Genomic DNA, 26,870 nt, shown 5'->3' with positions numbered 1-26,870 from the left:
TAATAATCATCTTTCCTTAAAATTTTAATGCCCTCTGATCCGCATAGAATTATATGCAACTGTACATTTTCTAAGGAATTAGAAATTTCTTATTTGGTAGTATAAGGCATTAGCTGAGACAAATTTCATTTCAAGTCAAAAAGATTAATCACTTGGTTGATAGCTAATATATTCCAGCCTCTGGGAAAGAACCAACATATTTCCCATGAGCTAAACTAGTCGTAATGTGTCTGTGATTTCTTATTATTGCCAGCTTTCACTTTTCGTAATAGAATGAATTAAAAAACAGCAACACCGCTTAAAAGTTTTGTATTTTAATTTTTTAAAAGATTTTATTTATTTAAGAGAGAGAGAGAGTGCACAAGCAGGAGGAAGGGGCAGTGGGGGAGGGAGAGCGAGAGGGAGAGAGAATCTCGAGCAGACTTTGCAATGAGCAGGGAGCCTTGTGTGGGGCCTCATCACGTGATCCTGAGATCATGACCCTAGCCAAAACCAAGAGTGAGATGCCCACCAAATGAGCCGCCCAGGCACCCCTGTTTCTGATTTTAAAAGTAAAACATACTCATTGCAAGAAATTAGGAAAACTCAGAAATACGTAATGAAAATAAACCAAACAATTAGAAGATAATTTCTACATTCTGGTATACCTTCCTCTATTTTCCTCTTTCTATGTATAAACATATATTTTCATCAAGATTGGTATTATACTATACATGATCTTTGATCCTTTTTTCTTTGAACAATCTAGATCTCCTTGAGTTAATCGTTTGTTCCATTTTGTATAGGTGTAAATCAAACAGGTATGCATGTCTTGTGCCTTCATGGAACATACTGTCTAGTGAGGGAAATATAAAACAAATAAATAAAAGTATAATTACAAAATGTAAGTTTTATGAAGGAAAAAACAGGTGCTATGAAGGAGAATAATTTTAGGGTGGGGGCCAACATTAGCATGAGTCTTTAAAGCCAGAATGCTGACTTTTAAATAGAGGCTTAAAAGATGAGAAAAAGTCACCCATGCAAGAGTGGGGTTGCTCACATAGGTGCAAAGGCCATAGGATGGAAAGGATTCGGTGAGTAAAGGGATCTAAAAGAAGGCCAGCTGGCTGGGGTGAAGAGAAAGAGGAGATACTGGTCCATGATGAAATCCAAGAGGTAGAAAGGAGCCAGTCCTGCTGACAAAAGAAAAGGTTTTATTTGAAGTATTATGGGAAGCCATTAGCGACCTTTTGGGAGGTGAAATTGCATGACTGTGTTTATTCTTTTTCAAAAGATTATTCTGGATGTTATATGGAGGAAGAATCGGAGGGAGAGCAAGAGTACACAAAGATGTGAGTTAGGAGGGCCTTGAGGTGGTCCATGAGAAAGCTGAAAAGCTTGAAGTAAGCTGTCGACAGGAGATGCAGATAGAAGGAAACAGCCAGGAGACGTGTTTGAGGTTGGAATTGCCAGTTTATGAGGTGGTGATGAATAGGAGTTGGTGGGTTCGTAAGAAGGAGTTCAGAAGGATGATTCCCAATTACGGCCAATGGAACCAAGAGGATGATGGTGTCCTATATCGACAAGGGATAGACTTGGTAAGGACCAGGATTGGGGTGCTGGTTGTGGTATAAAATAAGTATTTAAAGTCTGATAATAATTCTGAGGGGCCTGTTAGATAACCATGTGTATAAGCCAAGAAAGCAGTTGCCGCCATGAGCGACTCGGAGGGGAGTCTGGGCTGATTGCCTTTGGACGTTACCATCATGTAGATGGGATTTAAAGCCAAAGGAACAGATAAAGTAATCTACCAGAAGAGCGAAGGTGGACAGAGAAAGAGGGCCTACAACTGTGCTCTGACGACGAAAGATCGCATGCCTGAGAATCTAGGAGGGGAAGAGAAACAGGAGTGTGGTGTCAAAAGCAAGAAAAGACTGCTTCAGAAAGGAGGGAGTGGACAGCTGTGTCCCCTGCTGCTGAGCCATCTAGTGTGAGAAGGGCCGAAGAGTGACCGCCGGATTTTGCAATGTGAAGGTTACTGGCGATACCATCGAAAGTAGTTTCAGGGCTATGTGTGGAAGGCATATTGTAGTAAGTGTTCATAATATCTAGATGATTAGCTAAAATTTTAATGGCTGCCTATTAATCTTCACTTGAGATAGCAGAGTATATGCAGCTACCCATATTGCTGACAAGCCCGCGGTCCCTAAGGCACGGGTTTGTGGATGTTTTAATGGCTCATAGGCCCTGGAAAATTGTTGGCTTGCAACTCAGTGGGGCTCGCACTGGGAAATTTCACTCTGTCTTCTTTCCTCTGAGTGTGAGTTTGGGTTCAAATCCACAAGAGGGATTTTGGGTGCTGGGGAAGGTGGATCCTGGCTGAATTTCTATTCCAGAGTGTTGTGCATTTGCTGGTTTGGTGCTCTCTGCTATCGCCTGGGGAGCTTCCAGACAGTACAAAGGCTGGACGGCCCAGGCCGCGTCTGGTTCAAGACTTAAACTTCTTGACCCCTGCACTGCTCTTTTGGGGTGTATGGGCACTGCCAGCACATGGTTATTTGGTACGTTCCCACATTCTAAAAATCTGAAACCGTGGATAGGCTCATTGTTGGATCATCTCAGGGCCTCACATGTTTTATTCTGAAATAAAGGAGAGTCCTAGAAAGAATGTAGATTTGGTAGCCAAAGTGAATGTAGATTTTGTAGCCAAAGGTTGTGAATCCTCTGCCTCAATTTTCTCATCTTTATTTATTTATTTATTTTTAAAGATTTTTCGTCTTTAAAGCGGGACTAATAATACGTACCTTTCATGGTTATGGTAAAGATTTAAAGTAATGTGTGAAAAGTACTTGAAACAAAGTAAGTTCTCAATAATGGTGGCTGTACTTATTACTATTATTCAAAGTAAATGTTTGAGTATTTTGGAAATGTTGAATTAACGACCTTAGTTGGGGTTTGTCTGTACGATACGGGTCCATGGTATAAAACATTGTCAGATACATAAGCCTCTGCAAACTAATTCTTTTTTGGATAATTAGTTAGCAGTAGCCATAGTAAATCCTTTGTCATCAGTATTTTGTACCATAGTTTTATTATCAAAATTTATGTAAGCATGACCTTCACTTTTTAGTGGATTAGCACAGGTCTCTTATTCCTGTTAAAAAATAGTATTTCCATGAACTTTAATAAAAGTTGGTTCTCTGATAAGATGGCGTGCATAATGCTGTTCAGAACCAAAGGTTAAAATTCCCTTATTAGAATTCCGTGGGAGCAGGAGGGGAAGAACGTAAGCTGAATACAAAAAAAAAAAAAAAAAAAAAAAAAAAAAACAAACTAAAAAGAGTTGTAAAATTTATATTTCTGCTCTGACTTTGGACTCAGAGTCTGATGGCCCTCCTTCATGTTGTTGAATGACTAGAAAGTTTTGTTTCTTGGTTTTCACTTCCCTAAGATGGAGAAACATTTTTTTTTTAAGCAAAAGTGCAACTTACTAGCTTAAAAACAGTAAGTATTATAGGTCCCATTTTAGGCTGTCCAGATAGCATAAGAATTAAAGCAAAACAAAACAAAACCCAAATGATTGAAGTGTGTAATAGATTATAAGGAAGTTCTCCTGAAAACATGGCTAATAAACTGTTTTGCATAGAGGACTTCCTGATTATGAATACTTGGACCCCTCCAGATGTAAGAATATATGTTGCTTGGCCTAGCTATACACTAGGTTAGGAAGAATATTTGTGAAACACTGAAATTTAAGACAGAAATAACTTCTTTTGACTAGAGTGGCATTTGGCATTGAAGTGGGGAGAAAGAGGGAAGAACATGTTACAGCTTGTTATATGAGTTTTCAGAAGCTGCTGTCCTCATAATTTGAATGAACTCAGTGCTCATTTTCAGATTTCCCTGAGTGAATAAGAGGGAATGATTTTGTTTCCAAAAACTTTTCTGCAGGGCTTACCTTATCAAGTCATTTGGATATTTATTGCTTATGTTTTCAAGGAACTATGTTAATACTAAGTACTATGCTGTAATAGGTAACCCTGCAAGGCTTGATTTTAACCTCCCTCTCTCTCTTTCTCTACAGTTTGGAAGGACTGAAGTGATTGATAATACTTTAAATCCTGATTTTGTACGAAAATTTATCCTGGACTACTTTTTTGAAGAAAGGGAGAACCTTCGTTTTGACTTGTAAGTTCTGGTTTAACTTGGATTGTTAAGAAACTGATTTTTAAAGGCAAATTTTGTAACATATGGCTGGGTCTGGTTGCACGAATACTAGATTATATTGGTAGGAAACCAGATTAATTCTATTTAGAGTGTGGCCTGTGCACTATCCGTAGCACTACTTTTCATTTTATAGGTTTTTGGCTATTTGTTTATTGAAAAAATTAGTGAGCAATTTAACTATGCTGAAATGCTGGGGGTTATATACGGACATTCTTTCAGACTATCTTGGGCGTCGGTGCTTTCTTTGCAAGTTCTGCATATCCTCCAAGGTGATCTCATTTGCTCCCATGGCTGATGTCCCCCAGATCTTGAAGTTTCTCTCAGCTGCTTCTTTGTGTAGCGTACAGAGCTCTGCCTACCTGTTGCTTCCTTTATCTCTTCGTGGTCTTGTATTTCCAAGACCCAGGATGCTGGAGTCAGAATTTTTGATATTTTTAATATTCTTGTTATTTTGATGCCGAGTTAGGCATATCAAAAAATTATCATTAAATTCAACTTCTTGTCTGCAGAGAATCTGGAGTCAGTTTATTTGTAAGATATTCATTACTGAGTTTTTGTTTCACAGATGTGTAAACCCTGGTGATTGTTAGGTATCTGAAGATTGCTCAAGGGAAATCTGTTGCTATTTCTTAACTTAATTAAAAAAACTTAATAAATTAAAGTTTATGACCATTGCAAGTCTTTATAAATGTCTTTAAATAGCTGGAAACAATAAAATGTACCAGGCTGTCACAATTTATAAATATTTTTTTGATAAAAGTATTAATATCTTCTTTGAAAACATCCTAGATTGCTTCCTAATGTAAAAAGAAACTTATCTGCCCTTAACAGCCTTTCTCATTTTCCTCTAAAATGTGTGCAGTAAAATAACTTTCTGTTTAAAAAAGGAGAATCTTATCCCAGGCCCTGTTTTCAAGAGTTATAGGAGTTCTAAGTATTCATTATATTTATCAAACAAAATTTATTATATCCCATTCACTTTTTATGTCCTTGAAACTCCTTTTCAAATAGTAAAAATGATACTTCTGAGAAAAAATCCTAAAGTGGAATATAATGATTCCCTGACCATGTTCATCCTGGAGATTGCACAGTGTTGTTATTTAAAAGCCACATATAAATTGTGTCGAATGTGGTTCTCCTGTTGTTCAGGCCTTCGTAGCAGCTGTTCTCTCTCACCCCAGCATGGTATCTGCTTAATTTTTTCTCTCTGGTTTTAGACTTAACTTGATCCTGAAACCAGCCACTACTTCATGATTCTTTCTTGTTCTCTTTATTTCTCTTCCTCTCTCTCTTTCTTATTTGTTTGTATTGCTTTCTCTCATTTAAAAGCAGTAAATATTTATTATAAACTTTAAATAATATAGGCATTTAAAAGTGAAAGTTTCCTGTTAGTTCAATACCAAAAAACCCACAAAAAACCAAAAAAACCTCAACCCACAAACAACCAAAAATGTAAATGACTTGGTTTTGTAGATCTGTACTTGCAGATCTTCGTTTTGAAGATATACAAGCACATGGGAGTCTCAATATTTTGAAAAACACAAATATTTCTCTATTCCTTGAATTTTTCAGGTATCTTTTTATGCCACTATGTTATATATGTTTCATTTATTTTAATGCTGCATAATTTTCATTGCTTGAAAAGACACAATTTACGTAGCCAGACATCTACTGAAGGACATTTTGGATTGTTCTATTTTTACTATTACATGTAATCCTACAGCAAGTACCCTGGTATGTAAATTTCTTATAATTTTTAAAAAAATTTTCTGAGTATAAATTATTCAGAGTCAAATTTTAGAATAAAAAGATATGGACAAGAGTACTCAATCCCAGTTCTAATCTTTGAGACCAATTTAGAGATCCCATATGCTTTTTAAGTTTTTATTTTAATTCCTGTTAGTTAACATACAGTTTTATATTAGTTTCAGGTGTACAATATAGTAATTCAACACTTCCATACATCACCCTGTGCTCGTTACAACTAGTGCACTCCTTAATCCCCATTATCAATTTAACCCATCCTCCCACACACATCCCCCCTGGTAACATCAGTTTGTTCTCTAAAATTAAGAATCTGTTTCTTGATTTGTCTCTCTCTTTCTCTTATTTTTTTCCCTTAGCTTGTTTGTATTGTTTCTTAAATTCCACATATAAATGAAATCATATAGTATTTGTCTTTCTCTGACTGGCTTACTTCACTTGGCATTATACTCTCTAGCTCCATCTATGTTATTGCAAATGGCAAGATTTCATTCTTTTTTATGGCTGAATAATACGACATTTTACATACATATATATATATATATATATGTATACACACACGCACACACACACACCGCATCTTCTTTATCCATTCATCAATCAGTGGACACTTGGGCTGCTTCCATAATTTAGCTATAGTAAATAATGCTGCTATAAACACAGGGGTGCATGTTTCCCTTTGAGTCAGTGTTATTGTATTCCTGGGTAAATATCTAGTAGTGGGATTGGATCATAAGATAGTTCTGTTTTTAACTTTTTGAAGAACCTCCATACTGTTTCCTCCAGTGACTGCACCAGTTTGCATTCCCACCAACAATGCATGAGGGCTCCTTTTTCTTCAAAACCTTGTCCACACCTGTTGCTTTTTGTATTGTTGATTTTAGCCATGCTGACAGGAGTGAGGTGATACCTCATTGTAGTTTTGATTTGCATTTCCCTGATGGTAAGTGATGATGAACACATCTTTTCATGTGTCTGTTGGCCATCAGGACATCTTTGGAGAAATATCTCTTCATGTCTTCTGCCCATTTTTAATTGGATCATTTGGTGGGGAGGTGTTGAGTTTTGTAAGTTCTTTACTTATTTTGCATATTAACCATTTATCGGATATGTCATTTGCAAATACCTTCTCCTATTTAATAGGTTACCTTTTAGTTTTGTTGATTGTTTCCTTTGCTATGCAGAAGCTTTTTTATCTTGATGAAGTCCTAATAGTTCATTTGTGCTTTTGCTTCCCTTGCCTCAGGAGACATAATCAAGAAAGAAGTTGCTGTGTCAAAGTCTGATGTCAAAGAAGTTACTGCCTGTGTTCTCTTCTAGGTCTTTATGGTTTCAGGTCTCACATTTAGGTCTTTAATTCATTTTGAATTCATTTTTGTGTATGGTGTAAGAAAGCAGTCCAGTTTCATTATTTTGCATGTGGCTGTCCAGTTTTCCCAACACCATTTGTTTTGTGGTTCCGTAAACATTTTAGAATTCTTGGTTCTAGTTTGTGAAAAGTGCTGTATTCTGATAAGGATTGCATTCAATATGTAGATTGCTTTGGGTAGTATAGACATTTTAACAATATTTGTTCTTCCAATCCATGAGCATGGAGAATGTCATTGCATTTCTTTATCTCATCTTCAATTTCTTTCATCACTGTTTTATAGCTTTCAGAATACAGGTCTTTCACCTCTTTGGTTAGGTTTATTCGTAGGTAGCTTATTATTTTGGGTGCAATTATAAATGGGATTGTTTTCTTAATTTCTTTTTTGGCTGCTTCATTATTGGTGTATAGAAATGCAAGATTTCTGCACACTGATTTTTGTATCCTGCAACTTTACTGAATTCATTTATCAGTTCTGGCAGTTTTTTGGTGGAGTCTTTTGGGTTTTCTATATATAGAGTATCATGTCATCTGCAAATAGTGAAAGTTTTACTTCGTCCTTACCAATTTGGATGCCCTTTATAGCTTCTTTTTCTCTGATTGTTGTGGCTATGTTGAATAATAGCGGTGAGAGTGGACGTCCCTGTTCCTGACCTTAGGGGAAAAACTCTCGGTTTTTCCCCATTAACGGTGATGTTAGCTGTGGGTTTTTTCATATATGGCCTTTATTATGTTGAGGTATATTCCCTCTAAACCTACTTTGTTGAGGGTTTTTATCACGAATGGATGTTGTACTTTGTCAAATGCTTTTTCTGCATCTATTGAAATGATCATGTGGTTCTTATCCTTTCTTTTATTGATGTGATGTGTCACATTGATGGATTTGCAAATATTGAACCACCCGTGCAACTCAGGAATAAATCCTACTTGATCGTGGTGAATGATTTTTTTAATGTATCGTTGAATTCAGTTTGCTAGTATTTTGTTGAGAATTTTTGCATCTATGTTCATCAGAGATTTTGGCCTGTAGTTCTCTTTTCTGGTGTGGTGTCTATCTGGTTTTGATATCAGGGTAATGCTGGCCTCATGGACTGAATTTGGAAGTTTTCCTTCCCCTTCTATTTTTTGAAATAGTGTAAGGAGCATAGGTATCTATTCTTCTTTAAAGTTTGGTAGAATATGCCTGTAAAGCCAAGATCCTATATGCCTCATTCTCTGAACTTGTTGCCTGTGTTTTAGCTCTGATTTTCAGAACCATTTCTATTTTGTTTTGGTTGCTGTCTGCCCAAAAGCCTCTGTCACCATCACAAGCAGCTGCTGCCAGGTGACTGTTTCACTGCTGTTCCTACTTGGCCCTGGTTTCTTAAGCCTATGCCCTACTCATCCTTTATCACCTATGTTGTAACTGTGGCTATTACAGAATTTCACATGGAATGAAAAGAAGGATGCTTTCAAGAGGATGATAGCAATCAAGTGTTTGTTAGTCAGTAGACCAAAGAGCAAAAACTAAGAGCTGGGCTAATCATTCTAGAGAGGAAAAGAAGGTAAAGAATGATTTACCTGTCCAGAGTTCTCATCTCTACTGAAGATGTGGCTATGGAAGCTAATGGGTTTTAAAAAAAGTGTCCAGTGCAAGAAATGTAATTCTACCGATCTCAGTGCTAGTTAGTCTTCAGATATTATGCCTGTTTAAATAGGTAGTGTTTCAACAATCAATCTGACAAACTAGTTAGTCCAAATGAGAATGAATATATTAGATTAGGGAGGTGCCTGGTACTTACGTCATGTTTGTAAGCTTACTAGATGTGCTTACCATGAACAAGGGAAGACTTAAAGGTAGGAGGAAGTTAGGGCATTGCTAGAACGTCGCATACTTCTCTAGTATTTGATGGTAAATCAATAGTATTGTTTAACTTCACTGTATGTATTTCAGGGAATTAAAAGGAAAACAGAACTATACATTTACTGGCAGAAATTGAGAAGGAAGGAATGATAAGATGGTTTAATATGTTTGTTACTAACATCTTCCAGTTATTTATAAACTAAATGAAATAGTTATAGAAGCTCATGGAGTTTGAGTTTTGTAGGCACAGACAAAAAGAGGTTATTTTTGTTAGTAATATGACTACTCTTATTCACAGTTTGTAATAGAATCATACGCATATATAACTTTAACCTACCCAACAAATTTCTGAGGTGGAATTAATCCATTTTTGTAAATAAGAAAACCAAGGCCCAGAAAGTGTAATATGTTCAAAGGATCAGATTTTGACTAAAATAGTTTGTAATTAAATGCTACAAAACCCGAATTTCTAAAATTTTATGCAGTCTAAAAATTATGTCTAAACTAGGATATTTTTATTTTTGCCTTGGTTATTTAATACTGATGAAAGTATATGTTTAAAGTATTCTGCACATTGAATATAATAGTATGATAGAATATATTTAATCTATCTAAATAAACAAGAGTAATACTGTCTAGGAAATTGCTATGTTTGATAGGAATGGGAGCATGTTATATTATTTCATCTCAGTGTGACAAGAAGAAATAGAATGACAGAAATTAGTGTAGGTAAATTGATATGTTTTAACTTCTCCAGCTTTCTCTTTTCTTCTAAAAATTACAGTAATTTTCACGGAAATTATGTAATGTTCAAAATGTGAAAGCATATTGCAAAATTGAATTATGTATCATTTTATCTTTTGAATACATTTGGTTAATTTCAGCAATCTGATTCAAAGAGCTTTATTTCAATTGTATAGCATCTCTGGAGAATTCAAACAATTAGGGCCAAAGAAAGGGATACCTGATTATTGAGAAAAGTAACAAGTATATTCTTAGTTCATGTAGTAGTTTTGATATCACTTTAGTTAATTCTTTTGATTTACCATGTATTAGAATATCTCACATAACACCTTTAACCTGTGAGAACAGGTTTTCTTTTTCTTTCTTTCTTTCTTTCTTTCTTTCTTTCTTTCTTTCTTTCTTTCTTTCTTTCTTTCTTTCTTTCTTTCCCCTTCCTTCCTTCCTTCCTTCCTTCCTTCCTTCCTTCCTTCCTTCCTTCCTTCCTTTGTGATTTTTCCAGCATATCTACCCAAATAAGTGTGGAAAACACTGTATTTGTTCACTGTTCATTGTTTACTGTTCATTTGTTCATTGTTATGTGTATCTGTTTATTCATTAGTATACCTAATTATAATTGGTTTTTAAATTTTGTCTTAGCAATGTGTTATTCCTAGGAAAAAATATTCATTGTAGGATATTTGGAAAATAAAAACAGGATAAAGTAGGCAATAAAATCATTTGTAACCCCAGTCTGCATCTCCCAGAGAACTATAGTGATACTCCAATGCATTTATGACAACATGTCCCCTTGAGGGAACAGTGATGTTGAAGAATACAGTAGTCCAAACTGGCCAACAGCCAGATGTAAATGGTTTTCAGAATTGTGTTTTATTTGATCTGTCCACTGATTTCATAAAATTCTAAAAAAAACAATTAAAAAGAAGCTGTGAAAAGTGTGTGATGTAAAGAATTGCCTATTATGGAAGGTTTGAAAAATGTTTTTCAGGATCCTTTTTTTATTTAACTTTGAATGCTGATAGAAAATTGTAATGACAGAGAAAGAGAGGGAGAGACAGAATGAATATGTCTTCCTGTCAAAACTGGGCCAAATTCCTGTAAGTTCTGATTAATTCATAGTAATTATTATTGTTATTGTAATATGCCTGAGATATATATTTAAGATTAGTTTATCAACTATGAGTTTTAAAATTCTCCTGCCTTTTTGATTCAATGTGTACTTCTTCATTGAAGAGCCATGGTCTCTGTCATCATACTACGTATGGATCACAGATAGGTCATAAACGTTGGCATTTATTTATTTTGTTAAAATTATCACACTGATAATAGTAAAGTACTTTATAAATCACTTTTTTGTCACAGTTGAAAACTATTATTGGCAGAACAGCTGCACAAAAATGCCTTTGAGCAAGAGGTGTGGGTAGTCACATCACTATCTAACATGAGCCAGAGAATAGGAGAAATGAGATACAATCTTTTTCACTCTTGTTTTTTCACTTAGACTGGAACAGCAACAAGGTAGTTAGGAGTCTAGATTTGACTTACCTCGCAAATTATTTTCCTTCTTGATAAATCGAATGGTGATAATTGTGGAATGTATAATGTTATTGTATTTTATTTTTGAAGGATCTCAACACTTTGAGGAAAGTAAGTTTTTAAAAAATTTCTTCCCAATACTGTAATTCCAGTTTTTCCCCTTGGTTAAGGACTCCCTTAACAATGTCAAGGTCTAATTTTGAGAGTTTTCAGTCACTTTCGTTTATTAGAACCATTTTATTTTGTTAATCACATGTAGTCTTCACTTTAGAATTTTAATCTCAAACTTATTTCAAAACTCTTCACTTCCTCTCCCCTCCGATGAAGCTGTTGTCTTAGCAACTTGCAGGAGAGCAGGGGCGAAGAGGAAAAGTAGATGAACTTGGGGGACGGGGGGAGGTGTGGTTTCTTATCTTCTGAAGAATCTAGACCTTAAGGGTGACATGGGTCACACACTCTGCTTGTCCCTCAGTTCTCAGAAGGCACTTCTTAGGACTGTCACCTGACATTGTCTTTTCTTGGCAGCCACAGGCTGGACCTGTAGGCAGGTTCTGTAGCTCAGAAACCAGTTGCTGTCTTCTCCTTCTACAGGCACCTCAGATTTTGGAGCTCCCCTTCACTTGGCTGTGGGGAGTGGAAGGAACCTCCTCTTGCTGCCCAAGAAGTAGGAATAGCCTGTCCCTTTATGAGTCAGTTTATAGAGAAGGGTCTGACTCTGAGGGTGACTCTTGAGTACCACTGAGCCAAGCGGAAGGGAGTACTTAGCATCTTTGGTTTTCAGTTGGAGCCTTCGATGGAATTTCAGAAGTACAGGAGAAACTCTAGTCAACATCTCTTACCTCTAATTGAAAACGTGATCCTTAGGATCCATCCAAATCAGTTACTGCCGATTCAGTACTCTGGTAATAATATTTCAGCAGCAGCTTCAAGTTTACAAAATTGACATGAGTAAATTTAGGCAGTGGGCTGCACCCTCTTAGGGGTGAGCTACTTAGCTTCCTGCTTTCCATATAATCTCTTCTCTTTAATGAAAGTATGGCATTAATACACATAAGCACACACATATTTTAACTATTCAGGATGTAGTGTTGATGTCTGAACTCTGAGGGTGAGGACCAGAGTGGTCTTGATATTTTTAGAAAAGTTAGCAGGCAAATTTCATGAAAGGAAAACTCATGATAATTTCAAATGCATTATAATCCAACGTATTACCTAAAGCCCTCAGAAGTAGGCTGTAAATTGCATATTTTGGAGATATTAGCTTGAAAAAAGCTTTGTTAAAGGCAAGAAAAGGGGATTGTATTTGAAGATACTTAAACTCTTTGTGATGAAAACATAAACTCCTTTTCTTTTTGCCTCTTTTAACAGAACTGAGCACACCCTGTTATTTCTCCCTGGTCCACAGTACACCCTTTATAGAAAACAGCTTCTGATTCTTGGGAAGAAGCCAGCCGTTATTTTTCACCTTTGATATTGCTGTAGTTGCTAATTTCAATCTTAGTCTTAAAAAATTGTCTTGAATAAGAAATATTTTTTGTACTAACATCTGTAGGTTTTCAGTAGATGTTGGCAATTAGCTGATTGAAAATTCGAGGTTACAGCTGTTCAGAGTGATCAGAATGCCCTGATGGGAAGGAGAGTAATTTGTAATTTTTCCCAGGCAGGTATTTTTGCATCACACAGCTCTGAAGCCAGTCTGTAGTGAACATGCTTTGCTAAGGAGTAAGTGAAACTTGCTCAGCATTGGTACATTCTGAGAACTCTGTTTCTTTGCCTTTTATTGATTGAGATGCTTTGTTTCTCTGTAAAAACATTCTTGTTATGTGAGACCGAAGACTTTAATTAACCTTAAAAAAAAAAAAGCCAAAAACTTTTGGTAGGAAGCTATGCACAAGGAGTGTGAAAGGAATATGATTTGGGAGAAATACTGGAGCCAGTACAAATATTTTCCTACTTAAGACTTGAGAGATTTGAGGTTGTTTTGACTGTTAGCGATCTTACTTTTTCTACAAATTCTTTAAAATGAGGGGCTAAAGTGAGAGTGAGTGATGTTTTCCCAGGATCTTTCTAAGAAATCATTTATTTACAGTACCAACTGGTCAAAAACAGGACAGGACATAATCCCATATGAATGCATTTCTCTTTCTGTAAAATACATGGTTTCCCTAAGTCCAGTGATTGGGGAAAAGTAATGTCTCATTACTTCAGCCAAATTTCAAAGTCAGCAGTAGCATTTAAAATACTAAGTAAAAATTAGAATGTACACAAATGACAGCCTGTTAACCAGCACCTGTTTATTTTTTAGTGGTATCCAGTGGAGAGGAATTGCAGTTATTGGGGAATTTTGAGCAGTATTAGGATACTATTGATTCACACAAAAGAGAAGTCTTTTTGTTTTGTTTTATTTTTATTTTTTAACTTTTTTTTAACAATAGTATGGAAGAGAAGTTTTAAACTTTCTTATCAAGCAGCAGAATTGATGACTAAAAGTATCAGGACCTCTACTTAGGTTGTGGAAATAAAAGGACCCGGAGATTGTGAATTCTACCATGGGCGTATATGTTACAGATTATAAGAAACTTCTAAATTTGCAAGTTTTTCATGATTGGTTTGATTGATTTGATTTATATTATTTATAGTTTTTTTTGTAAAACACTGATATTTTTCTGTAGCTGTATTTGGTGGAAATAATTTGAGTTTTCTCTTTTAATCTTTTAGGTATGATGTTGATTCCAAGAGCCCCAACCTGTCCAAACATGTAAGTTTATACTTTATGTTTTTATGATGAGTCCATAAGATAAATTACAATATCATGATTTATGATTGGTGTTTATGTTGGTATATTAATATAAAAGGTATATGTCCCTAACTTTTCCTGTAATAATTGTCATAGAAGATAAATAACATTTTTCAAGGACCCTAGAATAACATTTGGAGGAACATATTAAAGCAAAGATATCTTTCATAGGTGAAATGGACTCACCTTGTTTATTATTTACTTATATATTTTTAAAAAGAAATGTTGCCAATTCCCTGCCTCATTTGGAGTTGGATCAGGTTAAGCAAGATGAAATAGTGAGCCCGTGTCATTTTGAGAGGCTTCACTTCTGAAAGAATGAGAAGTTCTTGGGTGTACGCAGTGATTTGCTAATTCTGCTGTCCTTGTGGTCCATTCTTTCAATGATATTTTCTAAGTGCCTCCTCATGCTGGTACTATTTCAGTTTCTGAGGATACAGTATGAGCAAGGTGGACATACAGAGTCTATCCTCAAGTTCACCTACAGTCTCTTTTTTTTCCTTTTGGGTCCTGATCTCCCCTCCATCTGCCCACTGCTCTTTTCTCGAGAGCTCTTCTTCCCAGGCCACAACTGTTCCCTGGGACATTCCCAGGTTCAGGAGCAGCAAGGGCATCAGAACTAGGCAGATCTGGAGGAAGGGATGAGGGTGAGATTCTCTGGCCAAGCACTGTGGATCTGATCCGCCTGTTTATTGAACTGTGGGAATGGAATTAGGCCAAACAAGGAGGAAGGGCTGAATGGGTGCCGAAAGGAATGTAACCAGGTTCCAAGTGGAATCTGAGTACCTGGCTGTAGAATTCGGCAGCCGTGCCAGGCTTGAGAAGTGAGGCTGGGAGGAGTCATAGTCGTGCGCAGAGGGTCAGGGGGTGAGAATTTTCATGTCTCCATTGTTGTAGCCTATTGATTAGAATAGATGGAGATATATATATATATATCCAGTGTAGTTTGGAGAGGGGTAATGTCATGATTCAGAGAAGAGAGGACACATGAGAGGTTATCCCAAGCTAAAACGGTGATTTAGGGAAACTGGAAAGCTGGTAAAAATGCTGGTAAAAATCACAATTTACCGTTCTTGTCTGTCGTAATAAGAAAGCTATGATATTTATTTTTGTTATGGAGCATAGAGCAGAATCACTGAAGAAGCATTCAAAGAAAAGTCTTTCCTTCTTTTAAAGGATTTTATTTTATATTTTATTTGAGAGAGAGAGAGTGCAGGAGGAGAGGGAGAAGTAGACTCCCTGCTGAGCAGGAAACCTGGTTGATGCAGGGCTCGATCCCAGGACCCTGGGATTATGACCTGAGCCAAAGGCAGATGCTTAACCCACTGAGCCACCCAGGGATGCCCAGAGAATAGTCTTTCTGATTGACTTTTCTACAAATTGAAAACAAATACTGTAATAAGCTCATTACTCCCCATAAATACAGTTCATGGCAGTTGCCATGCCCTCCTCATAAGATTTATAGCATTGTGGCTGGACATTTAAAACTTATTTGCGTAGCTTTGTATTGAAAGTTTTCCAAATTCCACTGGAAGAATCAGAAAAAAAATTCCATTTTCTAGTCAAAATTTCGTTGCAAGGAAAGAAAATGCAGTCATTTACCTCACACGTAGGTGGTTAACATTGAAGAGATTTAGGAGTGTCTCACAGATGTGATGTGTAGCTTGCCCTTATAGGAACTGCAGCTAGAAACAGGTGTGTGGGTTGGGACTGAGACAGCTATTTTCTCGATTTCTCTCCCTCTGAGGCCACATATTCTTTCCATTATGATTCTTCTCTGAGCTTCTGTTTCTCTCCGAAGACCAAGTCTCTCTGTTTATTCATCTTTGTACACGTAGGAAAAATGAGCTGCCTAAACCCTGAGTGGACATAGACTTTCAAATGCCCACTCTCCCTGAATATAATTTCTGTGTTTCTCAGTTCAAATTACTTTTTAGAGGGCATGATAACTGGGCAGGTAAGGAGATTCCCATGGGGTTGACTATTTTGAGGGTGAGTGTCAAGGTGGTAGCATGTGGTCCTTAACAATGTTGTCCAGGGCAGAGAGTAATATATGGGATAGAAAGGTACCTCAAACATGATGAACTATATTTTCCTTAAATAATCTGTAATTATATTATATAAGAGATATGTACTATAAAAGCCCTGAATGAACATATATTTACAATTTTTTTTTGCAGAATAGCTTTTTATATTTTTCCACAAGAAGCGCTTCATGTCTTCCTCCTGGTATCTTGACTCTGCTTTACCCTCATGTCATCTCTTTACCACCACCTTCTTATCACCATAGGTCTTTTCAGAACAGCCTAGAGTTCTACCATCTTACTTTACTGTGTTTTGGTTTTTATTTCTGCTTGAACTATTCTTGACATAGGTTAGAGAAAAATGTCATGGCCTCTCTTCACTTTTTACTTTACTTGAATTCCCCATTATTTTGGTTAAAATCGACTGCTCTGTTCTTGAAATCCTCATCTCCTCTGACTTCCACAGAAATGCCTCCCTTGCGGGGGTGCCCAGGTGGCTCATTCGTTTGAGCGTGCAACTCTTGATTTAGCTCAGGTCATGATCTGAGGGTCATGAGATCGAGCCCTGCATTGGGCTCCCCGCTCGGTGGGCAGTCTGCTTCTCTCCCGCTTTCTCCCTCTGCCTCTCCCCCTGCGCGCTCTCTCTCTCTCTCTCAAATAAATAAATAAATAAATCTTTAAAAAAATCTCTTGCTACTTTCCCTACCTTTGTGTTTACTCATTAGCTACCTCTTTTTTTTTAAGTTTCTCTTCCTCTTCCTATCCCTTAATATCAGTGTTTCTCCTGGTTTTGTTTTCACCTTTCATCTCATCTCACTGTATCAGCTCTCCTTGGGAGATCTCAGCCATTTCCATGCCTTACCCTGATGTGTCCCAAGTGTCTGTCCCTCTGCGTACCCCAGCAAATACAAGTTTCCAGCTGCTTGTTAGATATTGCCTGGTAGATATTCTGCAGAAGCCTAAAACTCAAATATATTAAAAGTGTATGACCTTTTCCATTCCAGCTTTGCTCCTCTGCTTGTATTATCTATCACCAGAATTATCATCAACACAGTGTACTTAGAAAATTTGGTTGTGCAGTTAACCACTTTCTGTCTCACATACCACATCTTGTGAACAAACCCAGATCCTGTTCATTCTAGTGAAGTATTATATCTCTTCTGTCTTCTTTCCTTTCTTACCTGTTACTTAATTCAGATTCGCATCACCTTTCTTCTAACTATCATGTAGCTTCTTATAGTTCCCATGCTTTATATTACCTCACATTTTAATGTATTCTTTACATTACTCTCCGTATTTTATTTCTTAAATATATTTAGTAAGCAATACAAATTTGTTAATAAGTGTCTGCGCTTGTAAATGGGTGAAGCGTGCCAGAAGAGAGAGGAAATGTGTTTTTGAATTGTTACAGTTGTTAGAGAGTACTGTCTTGAATTTCTGTTAGAAATTAACAAGAAAAGCCCTTCCTGATTTAAAAGCATCCAAGTACAGATTTTAGGTGGAAGAGCATATCACTCATTCAACCCAAAAAGAGTTCAGGAGGCATTTAGATCAGAGGAGTCAATAAAAAAACTAGGTCTACTCCCTGAGGATTCAATTGTTTTAAAGTGTTGTTGTCTACCTGCCAATTTTGCAAAGTGAAATAAAAACTGGAACCTTTTAGGAGAGACTGCAAAGTGTCTGAGCTTGCATGTGGAGAATAGGCACTTTACCTTTCACAAAGGGGATTTGGTAGCCTAGAGAGACTCCTTAGGTCAACAATAAGAAAATCTTTTTTTTCCATTCTCATTTCTGATAAATTTGGCAGAAACCCCTTTGAGGATGACTTTGTTTGATTTCCAGTACTTAAGGATCTTGGGTCAAATTCTTAAATTTTTGGAACCAGTAGGGAAAATGGAGATATAATATAGAATTTTACCTTTGATTTCTAACATTGCAAATGAATACAAGGTGAGTGGATAAAGGGTCAGTATCCTTTTAACTGATTTTATAAGTGGTAGAAAAGTTCTTAGTGGAGAAACATTATGTTCCAGGCTGACTTATGGAATCCAGGGACAATTTCCTTTGCAGGATTTATCCATTTGATGATTCTCTAAGGAACTTACTGAAATATTATCCCCCCACCGAAGTGTTAGATCCTATGAACAGAATCTGGCATTTTGAATTCCAGCTTTGTTCTCTAAGTTGCTGTTGAGCCCACTCATCTTAATGCCATTAACATTAACTTAATGCCATTTGCATAATTTAATTGCACCAGCCAAATCATTAATGAAAAGATTAATAACAGGACCATAATTGGTGAATCTAGGATTCTGCTTGGTGTTCTGGACCAGATGACCTCAAAACTGTACTTTGTGTACTAAATTTTCATACCCACCAGGAAATCCAAAATGCATTTATTCATTTGGTTGATTTCAGAAGGTACCCACTAAAATTTTTGTTTTAGATATGTTAATGGCTCACTGGATTATTTTGGCCATGAAATACCAGCCTTTAGTGAAGATGTGTATCTTCTTTAATATATTTTCTAAGTATCATCTACATAAGCTTCCACATGTAGACCAGTTGTATTTGAAAATTTCATTTGAAAGATAATTGTTTGAACCATGAAGTGCATTTTCTCATAGGAAGAGATTTATAAGTGGGGCACAATTTTTTTCATTAGAAGAAAAGCCAGTTTAACCCATATATAACTGAACTGAACTCTAACGTATTTTCACAAAATCAGGTGAGTCATGAATGTATTTCAGGTGCTGTTCAAGTGCTGAGGAATGTAGCAATGTATAAGACAAACAAGGTCCCTGTCCTGAAACAGCTTACACTTTGGAATTGGGGGAGTGGAGTGGGCAGATCTATTTAACAGAAACAAATGCGGAATGATTAAGATAACTTACTTCTTTATACACTTATAAGCTATTGATACTGAGAGAGAGTGGCCAATGAAGAATGCTAGCTAGAAGCTTTGGTTTTCCTCACCCAGGCAGCGAGATTCTGTACCAGTTCTCATCCTGGGTATACTTAAGAAAGGGAGGGAGGGAACTATTGAAAATCTAGAGGAAGAGCATTCCAGGCAAAAGGAACAGCAGTGCAAGGACCTTAAGTCAGTAAAGAACTTGGAATGTGGGTGTAACTGAAAGATAGCTACCATCTATAGAGTACTGTGAATGAGGAGAACGGAATGAAATCGTTTGAAAAAGTACACCGAATTCAGATGATGTGGAGATCTGTAGGCCATGGCTTACAAAAAAAAAAGTTTTTTTTAATGGATTTTGCTGGAGGATGACATAATCTGATTTATATATTTAAGTAACAACTGGCAGCTGAAGTGGAGGATGGGGATGGGAAGCAAGACTGGAATTAAGGAAACTGGTAGAGGGATCATTGAAAGGACATGACCACGGGTGAGCTGGACCTGGTCCCTCCCTCCCCTGACCTCGAAATGTATGTTATGCCCACTGTTGTGCCCACTGTCCTGTTTCAAGGACGGAGGCCTTGAGAGAGTAATGTATTGTTGAGACCATCTGTACTGCGTATATGACTGAACCCTATTAAGGCCTCTATAAAAAAGCCTTACGATTCTGGCAGGCAGGTGTGGAGATCTACTCACCTTGCAGCTGCCCAAGACAAGCCCCATATGTAAGTTCTCTTGCTTAATAAACTTGCCACCTACCAGTCTGGAGTGGCCTGCCTTTTTCTTTAGTCTTTTCTTGCCCTCTATGTATGGGGGCAAGTTTTAGATTGCACCTGGGGAACTCCCCTATTGTGAACCAAAAAAGACTAATTGTAAGGCTGGTACAATTTGGCTAGATGAACACTATTTGGTGGGTATAGCCCTTGAAGGGCTAAGAAGTGGTCAGGTATTGGTGATGTGATTGCTGATGAATTGGATGTCCAGTGAGAACATAAGAGAAGAAGTTAGAATGACTCTTAGGTTTTTGGCAAGAGCCACAGGATAAGTGGTGTTTAGTGTATTGCAAGGGGCACACTGGGGTGGAAGAGATTGAGGTGGTGGGGCGAAGATACAGAACTCAGTGGTCAGGGCAAGATTATGTTTTTTGAGACCTCAGTAAGCATCCACCTGGAGATATTGACTTGGCCATGTCTGGAGAATAGAAAGATAGTTTTGGGAATCATCAGCCTATAGAGTTAGAGCTCAGTAAAGTTACCTAAAAGAAATTTATATATCTATATACATACACATAGATATATGTACATACATATATATGTATATATATACCTATGTATATGAAAAAATTTATATTAGAGCTCAGTAAAGTTGCCTAAGAAATTAGATAGATAGATAGAGGTACATATATACATATATGTGTATGTATATACATAGATGTACATGTGTACATACATATATATCTACCTACATACATACATGTATATATGTATCTACTTACCTATCTATTTATCTATATATATAAATGGAGAAGAAAATAGAACAGAAACTAGAAACTTTGGTGAACTGAAGCATTTAGAATTTTGGGGGAAGAACATTAGCCAGAATTATCATTTTTAGAAGCTAGTCAGGACATGTCATTTTCCAATTCAAACCGTCCAATGGGTTTTCTACACTTTATACTCATGATGGAATTCACAGTCCTCCAGGGGTCCCTGGTTCCCTCCTCTCTTTCCATTCTCTGCCTTGTTCTTCTGCTCCAGCCCCACTGGCCATCTTGCTTTTCCTTGAACACCCCAAGTATATTCTTGTCTCAGAGACATTGTTTTTGCTTTTTCTCCAACCTGGAATGCTTTTGTGCCAAATTCTCAAGATGGTTCTTTTTCTCAGATTATTTACATTTACATTAATTGTCACCTACTGCGAAGCCTTTTTAATAATAACTTCCTTTCTCTATGTAAACAAGCTTTCAGGTCCTCAATAGATGATGAAAACTAGCCTTACAAGCATATTCAAGCTAAAGTATTTATGACTGATGTTTTATAAATGGATTATGTTTCCATTTGCATTTTCAGTAGGGTCTTGTGAGTCTTAGACTTTAAGACAGAGATAGGGACAATGCCTGAGTTAGGTTTGATGACCGTATCTTCAGCACTCACTAAGTTATATTAGGTGTGGTTGTTTGCATGCAAAACTGGCCCTTACTTGGGCGGAATTCAGTATTTATTAATGATATTGACTGATTATATTATATTATATTTAATACTATTATCTAATATTTAATAGTATTATGTAGTAAGTTTTCTTATTATTTGGCCTGTCAACTGTCTCACCATGGTTACTGGCAGTGAGAATATTTAACTTACTTTCTGTAAGCATATTATATTTCTCACTTCTTTGCTGATGAGAACTAATATTCTACATAAAGTGATGTGCTCCAAAAGGTAAATATTTTCCATAGACTTGTTTTTTCTTTGACTAGCGTAGCTTTATTTTTTGATCTTTATATAATATGGCTTACAATTACTAAATATATATGTTATGGATAATTTTTAAAAATTGGTTAATTTAGATAAATGACCATCCACTCATCGTTGAAAGCTTTTATTTTCATTCAGTGATTCACTGAACTGCTTTCATTTGGACTCTTAGCGAACAAAGACTGTTTTGAAAATCAACATTTGTGCTGGGGGAAAAATAAATACATTCAGCTTTAGAGTATAATTTTGAAATTGCATTTGTGACTTAACCATTGATGTCTAAGTTTAGGAATTTTGTTAATCTCTTGGAGGTAGATTAGCATTTTTTTTTAAAGATTTTATTTATTTATTCGACAGAGATAGACAGCCAGCGAGAGAGGGAACACAAGCAGGGGGAATGGGAGAGGAAGAAGCAGGCTCATAGCGGAGAAGCCTGATGTGGGGCTCGATCCCATAACACTGGGATCACACCCTGAGCCGAAGGCAGACGCTTAACTGCTGTGCCACCCAGGCGCCCCATAGATTAGCATTTTTGATTTGTAGATGGATCCATCCATTAAAAAAACAAATCCCTGCTTTAAAAAAAAAGTATTATTATGTTAAAATGTGACAATTTGTTTCTACTAAAATATTGAGTCCAATTGTTTCATATTGAGTTTGCCTTATATCCAAAATAGCATAGAGATGTGCGAACAACCATAAAGAGAGTGGATGTCATTACTGGAACACGGAAGCACCATGTTGGATTATTATAAATGATTGCCATATTAGGATATAGTGTATAACATAACTAAGTCACACCTCAGTCTTTATAGTGGGTGTGATTAGTATGAATTACTTAAATACGAAGGAGGTCAACAATATTAGCAGGAAGTATCAGCAATAAAATAGATAATGCCAACAATAAAATGTCACAGGTAATAGAAGCTTTCCTCACCAGATTTTTTCTACAATGGTCAAAATATTGTAAAAGCGAGAAATTTTGTATTCCTTGATTTTTCTTGCTCTTACTGGTTTAGCATGAATGTGCTTAAATCAGTTAAATGATCACAAAATGGGAACAAGCAATAAAAGAAGGTAAATCGTGAGTCTGTCTTATCAAGAAATGGAATGATTAGCTACTGAACAGTTGACTGCACCCAGTTACTGTGCTGTGTCAAAACGTAGCTATCATTAAGTCTGTTTAATGTCTTTTAATCTAAATTATCTATTAATTAGAGATATTACATTTTCTTTTTTTTTTTTAAGATTTTGTTTATTTATTTGACAGAGAGGCAGCGAGAGAGGGAACACAAGCAGGGGGAGTGGGAGAGGGAGAAGCAGGCTTCCCGCTGAGCAGGGAGCCCGACGCGGGGCTGGATCCCAGGACCCTGGGATTACGCCCTGAGCCGAAGGCAGACGCTTAACGACTGAGCCACCCAGGCGCCCCAAGATACTACATTTTCAGATGCTCCTTGATCACTTCATAAAACAGGAAAGCCCTTTATAGATTATCTTAGTAGACGTTTTAGGAGAAATATGCCTCACTATTGAATGCTTATGAAATCATTTATGATGCCAATGATCAACTATAGTTGATTCGCTTTGTGATAGTATAGAAATCAAAAGTTTCACTTACCTTTAATGCCTCTTGGTCACTATACCATTGTTTTAAAAATGTCATTCTTTTACATATGTATGTTTATATGCATACTACTTAACATGTTAAGATGAGTTGGTATATAAGACACATTCGTATTTTATAATGACACTTAAAATGAGCATTTGAATATAGGGGATATAAAATATATTATTTTATTCAAGTAATTATAGTATCTGTAGTGCTGGAATCTAATGGCAAGGGATAAGTTTTGAGTATATAGTAATATCCTTTTAACTGCAGGGAAGTAGGGAGAAGAGAAGCATAGATTTATTAACTGCTTACCATGTTCCAAGCATCTGTTCTAAGTGCTTTGCATCCATTATCTGCATATACTATCTTATTAAGTGCTTTGCATAGACTGTTTTGTTTAGTCCTCCCAACAACTTAATATGTAGGCATTATTTATGATGTCTGTTTTACAGATCAAGATACCGAGACATAGAGTCATTAGTAAGACTTCTATTAGTAAGTGGTTCAGCCAGATTATAAACATAAGCAATATGGACCCTCATAGTTCTCACTCTAAAGAATATGTTGTACTGCTTTGTTATAGAGAAGTAGCTAAGCACAATATAATTTAAAATGTAGATAGAGGAATTGATCAGTAAAAAATGGTATGAAGAAATAAGTAGTAAGTCTGAAGGAATTAGAGTATTATGCTCAAGCATGCAGTTAAAGAAGACACTCTCCTGGATATTAAAAAGAAAAGGAAGAGAAATACAGTTGATCCCTGAACAACAAAGGGGCTAGAGGTGCCAAACCCCACACAGATGAAAATCTGTGTATAACTTTTGATTCCCTAAAAACTTGACCGCTAATAGCCTTCTGTTGACCGGAAGCCTTTCTGATAACATAAACAATCATTTAATACGTATTTTGTAGTTTATATTTGTTATATACTGTATTCTTACAATAAAATAAGCTAGAGAAAAGCATATGTTATTAAGAAAATCATAAGAGAAATAAATTTATGGTACTATACTGTATTTATTGAAAAAAATCGATGTATAACATCGATGCAGTTTAAACCCATGTAGTTCAAGAGTCAACTGTATATTTGTATAATAATCAGCTAGAATCTGATGGTATAGGAGTGCTTCCTTGGACTTTGAGCTGCATTATATTAATAATAAAACTAGATTTAGGTAGTTAATGGGAATAATCTAAAGACTCCCTCCGATGGGCTGATAACTTTTTAAACTACCTATGCACTGCAAAACTCATGTAATTGTTGTAATGCTTTGTGTTCTGTGCTTTTCACTCTTCTTATCTCCTTTACTTTGTATTACTAGACCTTTCAGCTTTAACAACAGCATACTGCATTCAGGGTCGTATTTGTATACTTCTAAAGAGTGGGAGAATGTACCCTGTATACTAACAACATGGCTTATGTACATTTAAATAGATTTCAAAATTAAGTTCTATCTGTGTGTTATTTAGATTATAAAATAATAATTAACTGATTTGGCAAATTAATCTCTTGGTCATTGTGGGGAAAGCCCAATAGTCAATGTGATTGAATAAATTGAAGCATTTCTCAACTGCTGGACACTGGATTTGTCTATGTGTGTGTTAAAGCTGTGGAAACATGCCTGGATTTATTACTGGAAATTCTTTTATGATGTAATTTATAATGACTCATCAACTGGAACACAACACCATTGTAAGAAACAATAAAGTAGTTTGCGTTAAAGGTAATTTTTATTTCTATCTTTATCTAACTACAGATGAAAATATCTAAAAATATTCATTAAAGGACATGTATTCTATTACTGTATTGTGTAAAATGCATAGAAAATGTGAAGCATTGAGATGACTAAAAAATAGATTCAGTAGAAATTTCCAGTGCAGGGCGTAGTTAACAATCACCGTATGCCGATTTTTCCACTGTGAATGGTAAATGTGTTGCTCGATAGGAAATACATAAACACAGAGTAAAACGACTACGTAAATCCCGTAAATATTTAGGGGCAATGTATGCAGGAACTCTAGAGGCAATATATAGAGATGCATACCATATCTTTTTGGTGCACATTTTATTGATTTTATTATTTTAATTTCCCTTTTGTTCAGCAATGATGATATTTGTGTGTTCTCTTTTTGCTAGTATGTCTACCCTAATGTGGATATGCTCAATACTTCTGTTTTGTTTTCTTGAGGAATGATAGCACAGAACAGCTTAGCATGCACAGCTACCTATCAGTATCAGTATCTACAGAAAAGAGTTCTAGAATCCCCCATGTATTTTTCACTGCTGACTCAGAAGAACAATGATCTATTCCAAATCTTTAGTATTCAGCACTGACTTTTTGCCATGAGACTTAGAGAAACTTAGGTTTTTTAACCCATAAACACATCTGTAAAGTCTGTTTTGAAATTGGGAAAGACATGTTGTTATTAAGGATATTTAATTTAAATATGTCAAGGCTTTACTGAAAGTACTTTTTACCTACTTGGAAGCAAAATTGAAAATGATTTACACTTTCATGACGATGTAACTGAATTTGTGTGAGTTTGCTCCTTGGTGAGTCACAGATACACCAAGTGGAGTTGTCACACGAAGGAAACTATTTGCAGCAAATGAGATCATGCGGAGTAACTTCTAAAACCAGGGCTCCCCAAGCAAGAGCAAGGGTGGATGGGTTCCTTTTATTTAGGGTTCCAGGGAATATTTAGAAAGGGGAACCTTGTCTTCATATGCAGAGGTGGGCATAAGGTTGCATATGCACCTTAAGGAGACAGGCCTGTACATACATTGTATGTTATGTTAATAAGGCTTGTGCTCCTCCTTGGGTGGAGAATTTGGCATTATAATGAGGTAGAGGTTACTGTCCTATGTGTGAGTCAGTGGTTGAGCTCAAACTGGTCTGGGTGGTCTGCACCTCCAGGGCTCTTTGCCAGAGCAGTCATTAAAGCTTGAGGGGTAGTTTCGGTTTCCAGAAGGGGATGCTATCCCGGCTGGTTCTTTTTGCCTGCATTAAGTAAGAGATAAGCTAGAAAGAACTTAAGGAAAAATGTGGGACAAAGGTCAATGAGTACAAGCAGGTGAGCCATTAAGGTCAGGTCTTGGGTTTAGCTGGTGACAGTGCCATTCCGTAAGCCATCAAGTTTCAGATCTAGAGTTATCTTCTGTCTCTCTATTCCTATCTCCACTGTACCCCCTGCACACCCTTGCTGACGTAGGAAAGACGTTAGGGTTCGAAGCCTACGGCCAAGAAAGAATTCTTGAGATGTCTGGTGCAAAAAGGTGATTTTATTAAAACGTAGGGACAGGACCCATGGGCAGAAAGAGCTGCCCTGGGGTCATGCATGAGCAGTGGCCCATTATATACTTTCAAGTTGGGAGGGGATTAGAGATAGCGTAAGTCTCTAAGGAATTTTGGAAACAAGGTTTCAGGGAACTTCAGGAGGCTGGCTATTGTCGGGAAAAGATCATTTATTATTGTCTGCTAAAACCTGAGTCATGAGAGCCTTCCGATATATATTGGTGGGTCATGTGCTTGGCAGATGACTACCAACATGTGTCTTGGGGGGCAGAGATAAAAGAAGTTGCCAAAGGAATT

At 36.6% G+C, this 26,870-nt stretch overlaps 1 protein-coding gene across 1 annotated transcript in view; it reads left to right on the top strand.

Annotated features, from left to right (window-relative positions):
- CPNE8 (copine 8) overlaps positions 1–26,870 on the top strand; it is a 211,855-nt gene that overhangs the window by 52,327 nt on the left and 132,658 nt on the right. The window contains exons 4-5 of the mRNA XM_045776528.2: positions 4,064–4,167; positions 14,178–14,217. Of these exons, the coding sequence (XP_045632484.1) occupies positions 4,064–4,167; positions 14,178–14,217 (144 nt within the window). The remainder of the gene's footprint in view (positions 1–4,063; positions 4,168–14,177; positions 14,218–26,870) is intronic.

Source organism: Ursus americanus, chromosome 25 (genome assembly GCF_024610735.1).
Source record: "Ursus americanus isolate L20-20 chromosome 25, mUrsAme1.1.p, whole genome shotgun sequence".
NCBI lineage: Eukaryota > Metazoa > Chordata > Mammalia > Carnivora > Ursidae > Ursus > Ursus americanus.
This window is presented reverse-complemented; position numbering and strand designations above follow the sequence as displayed.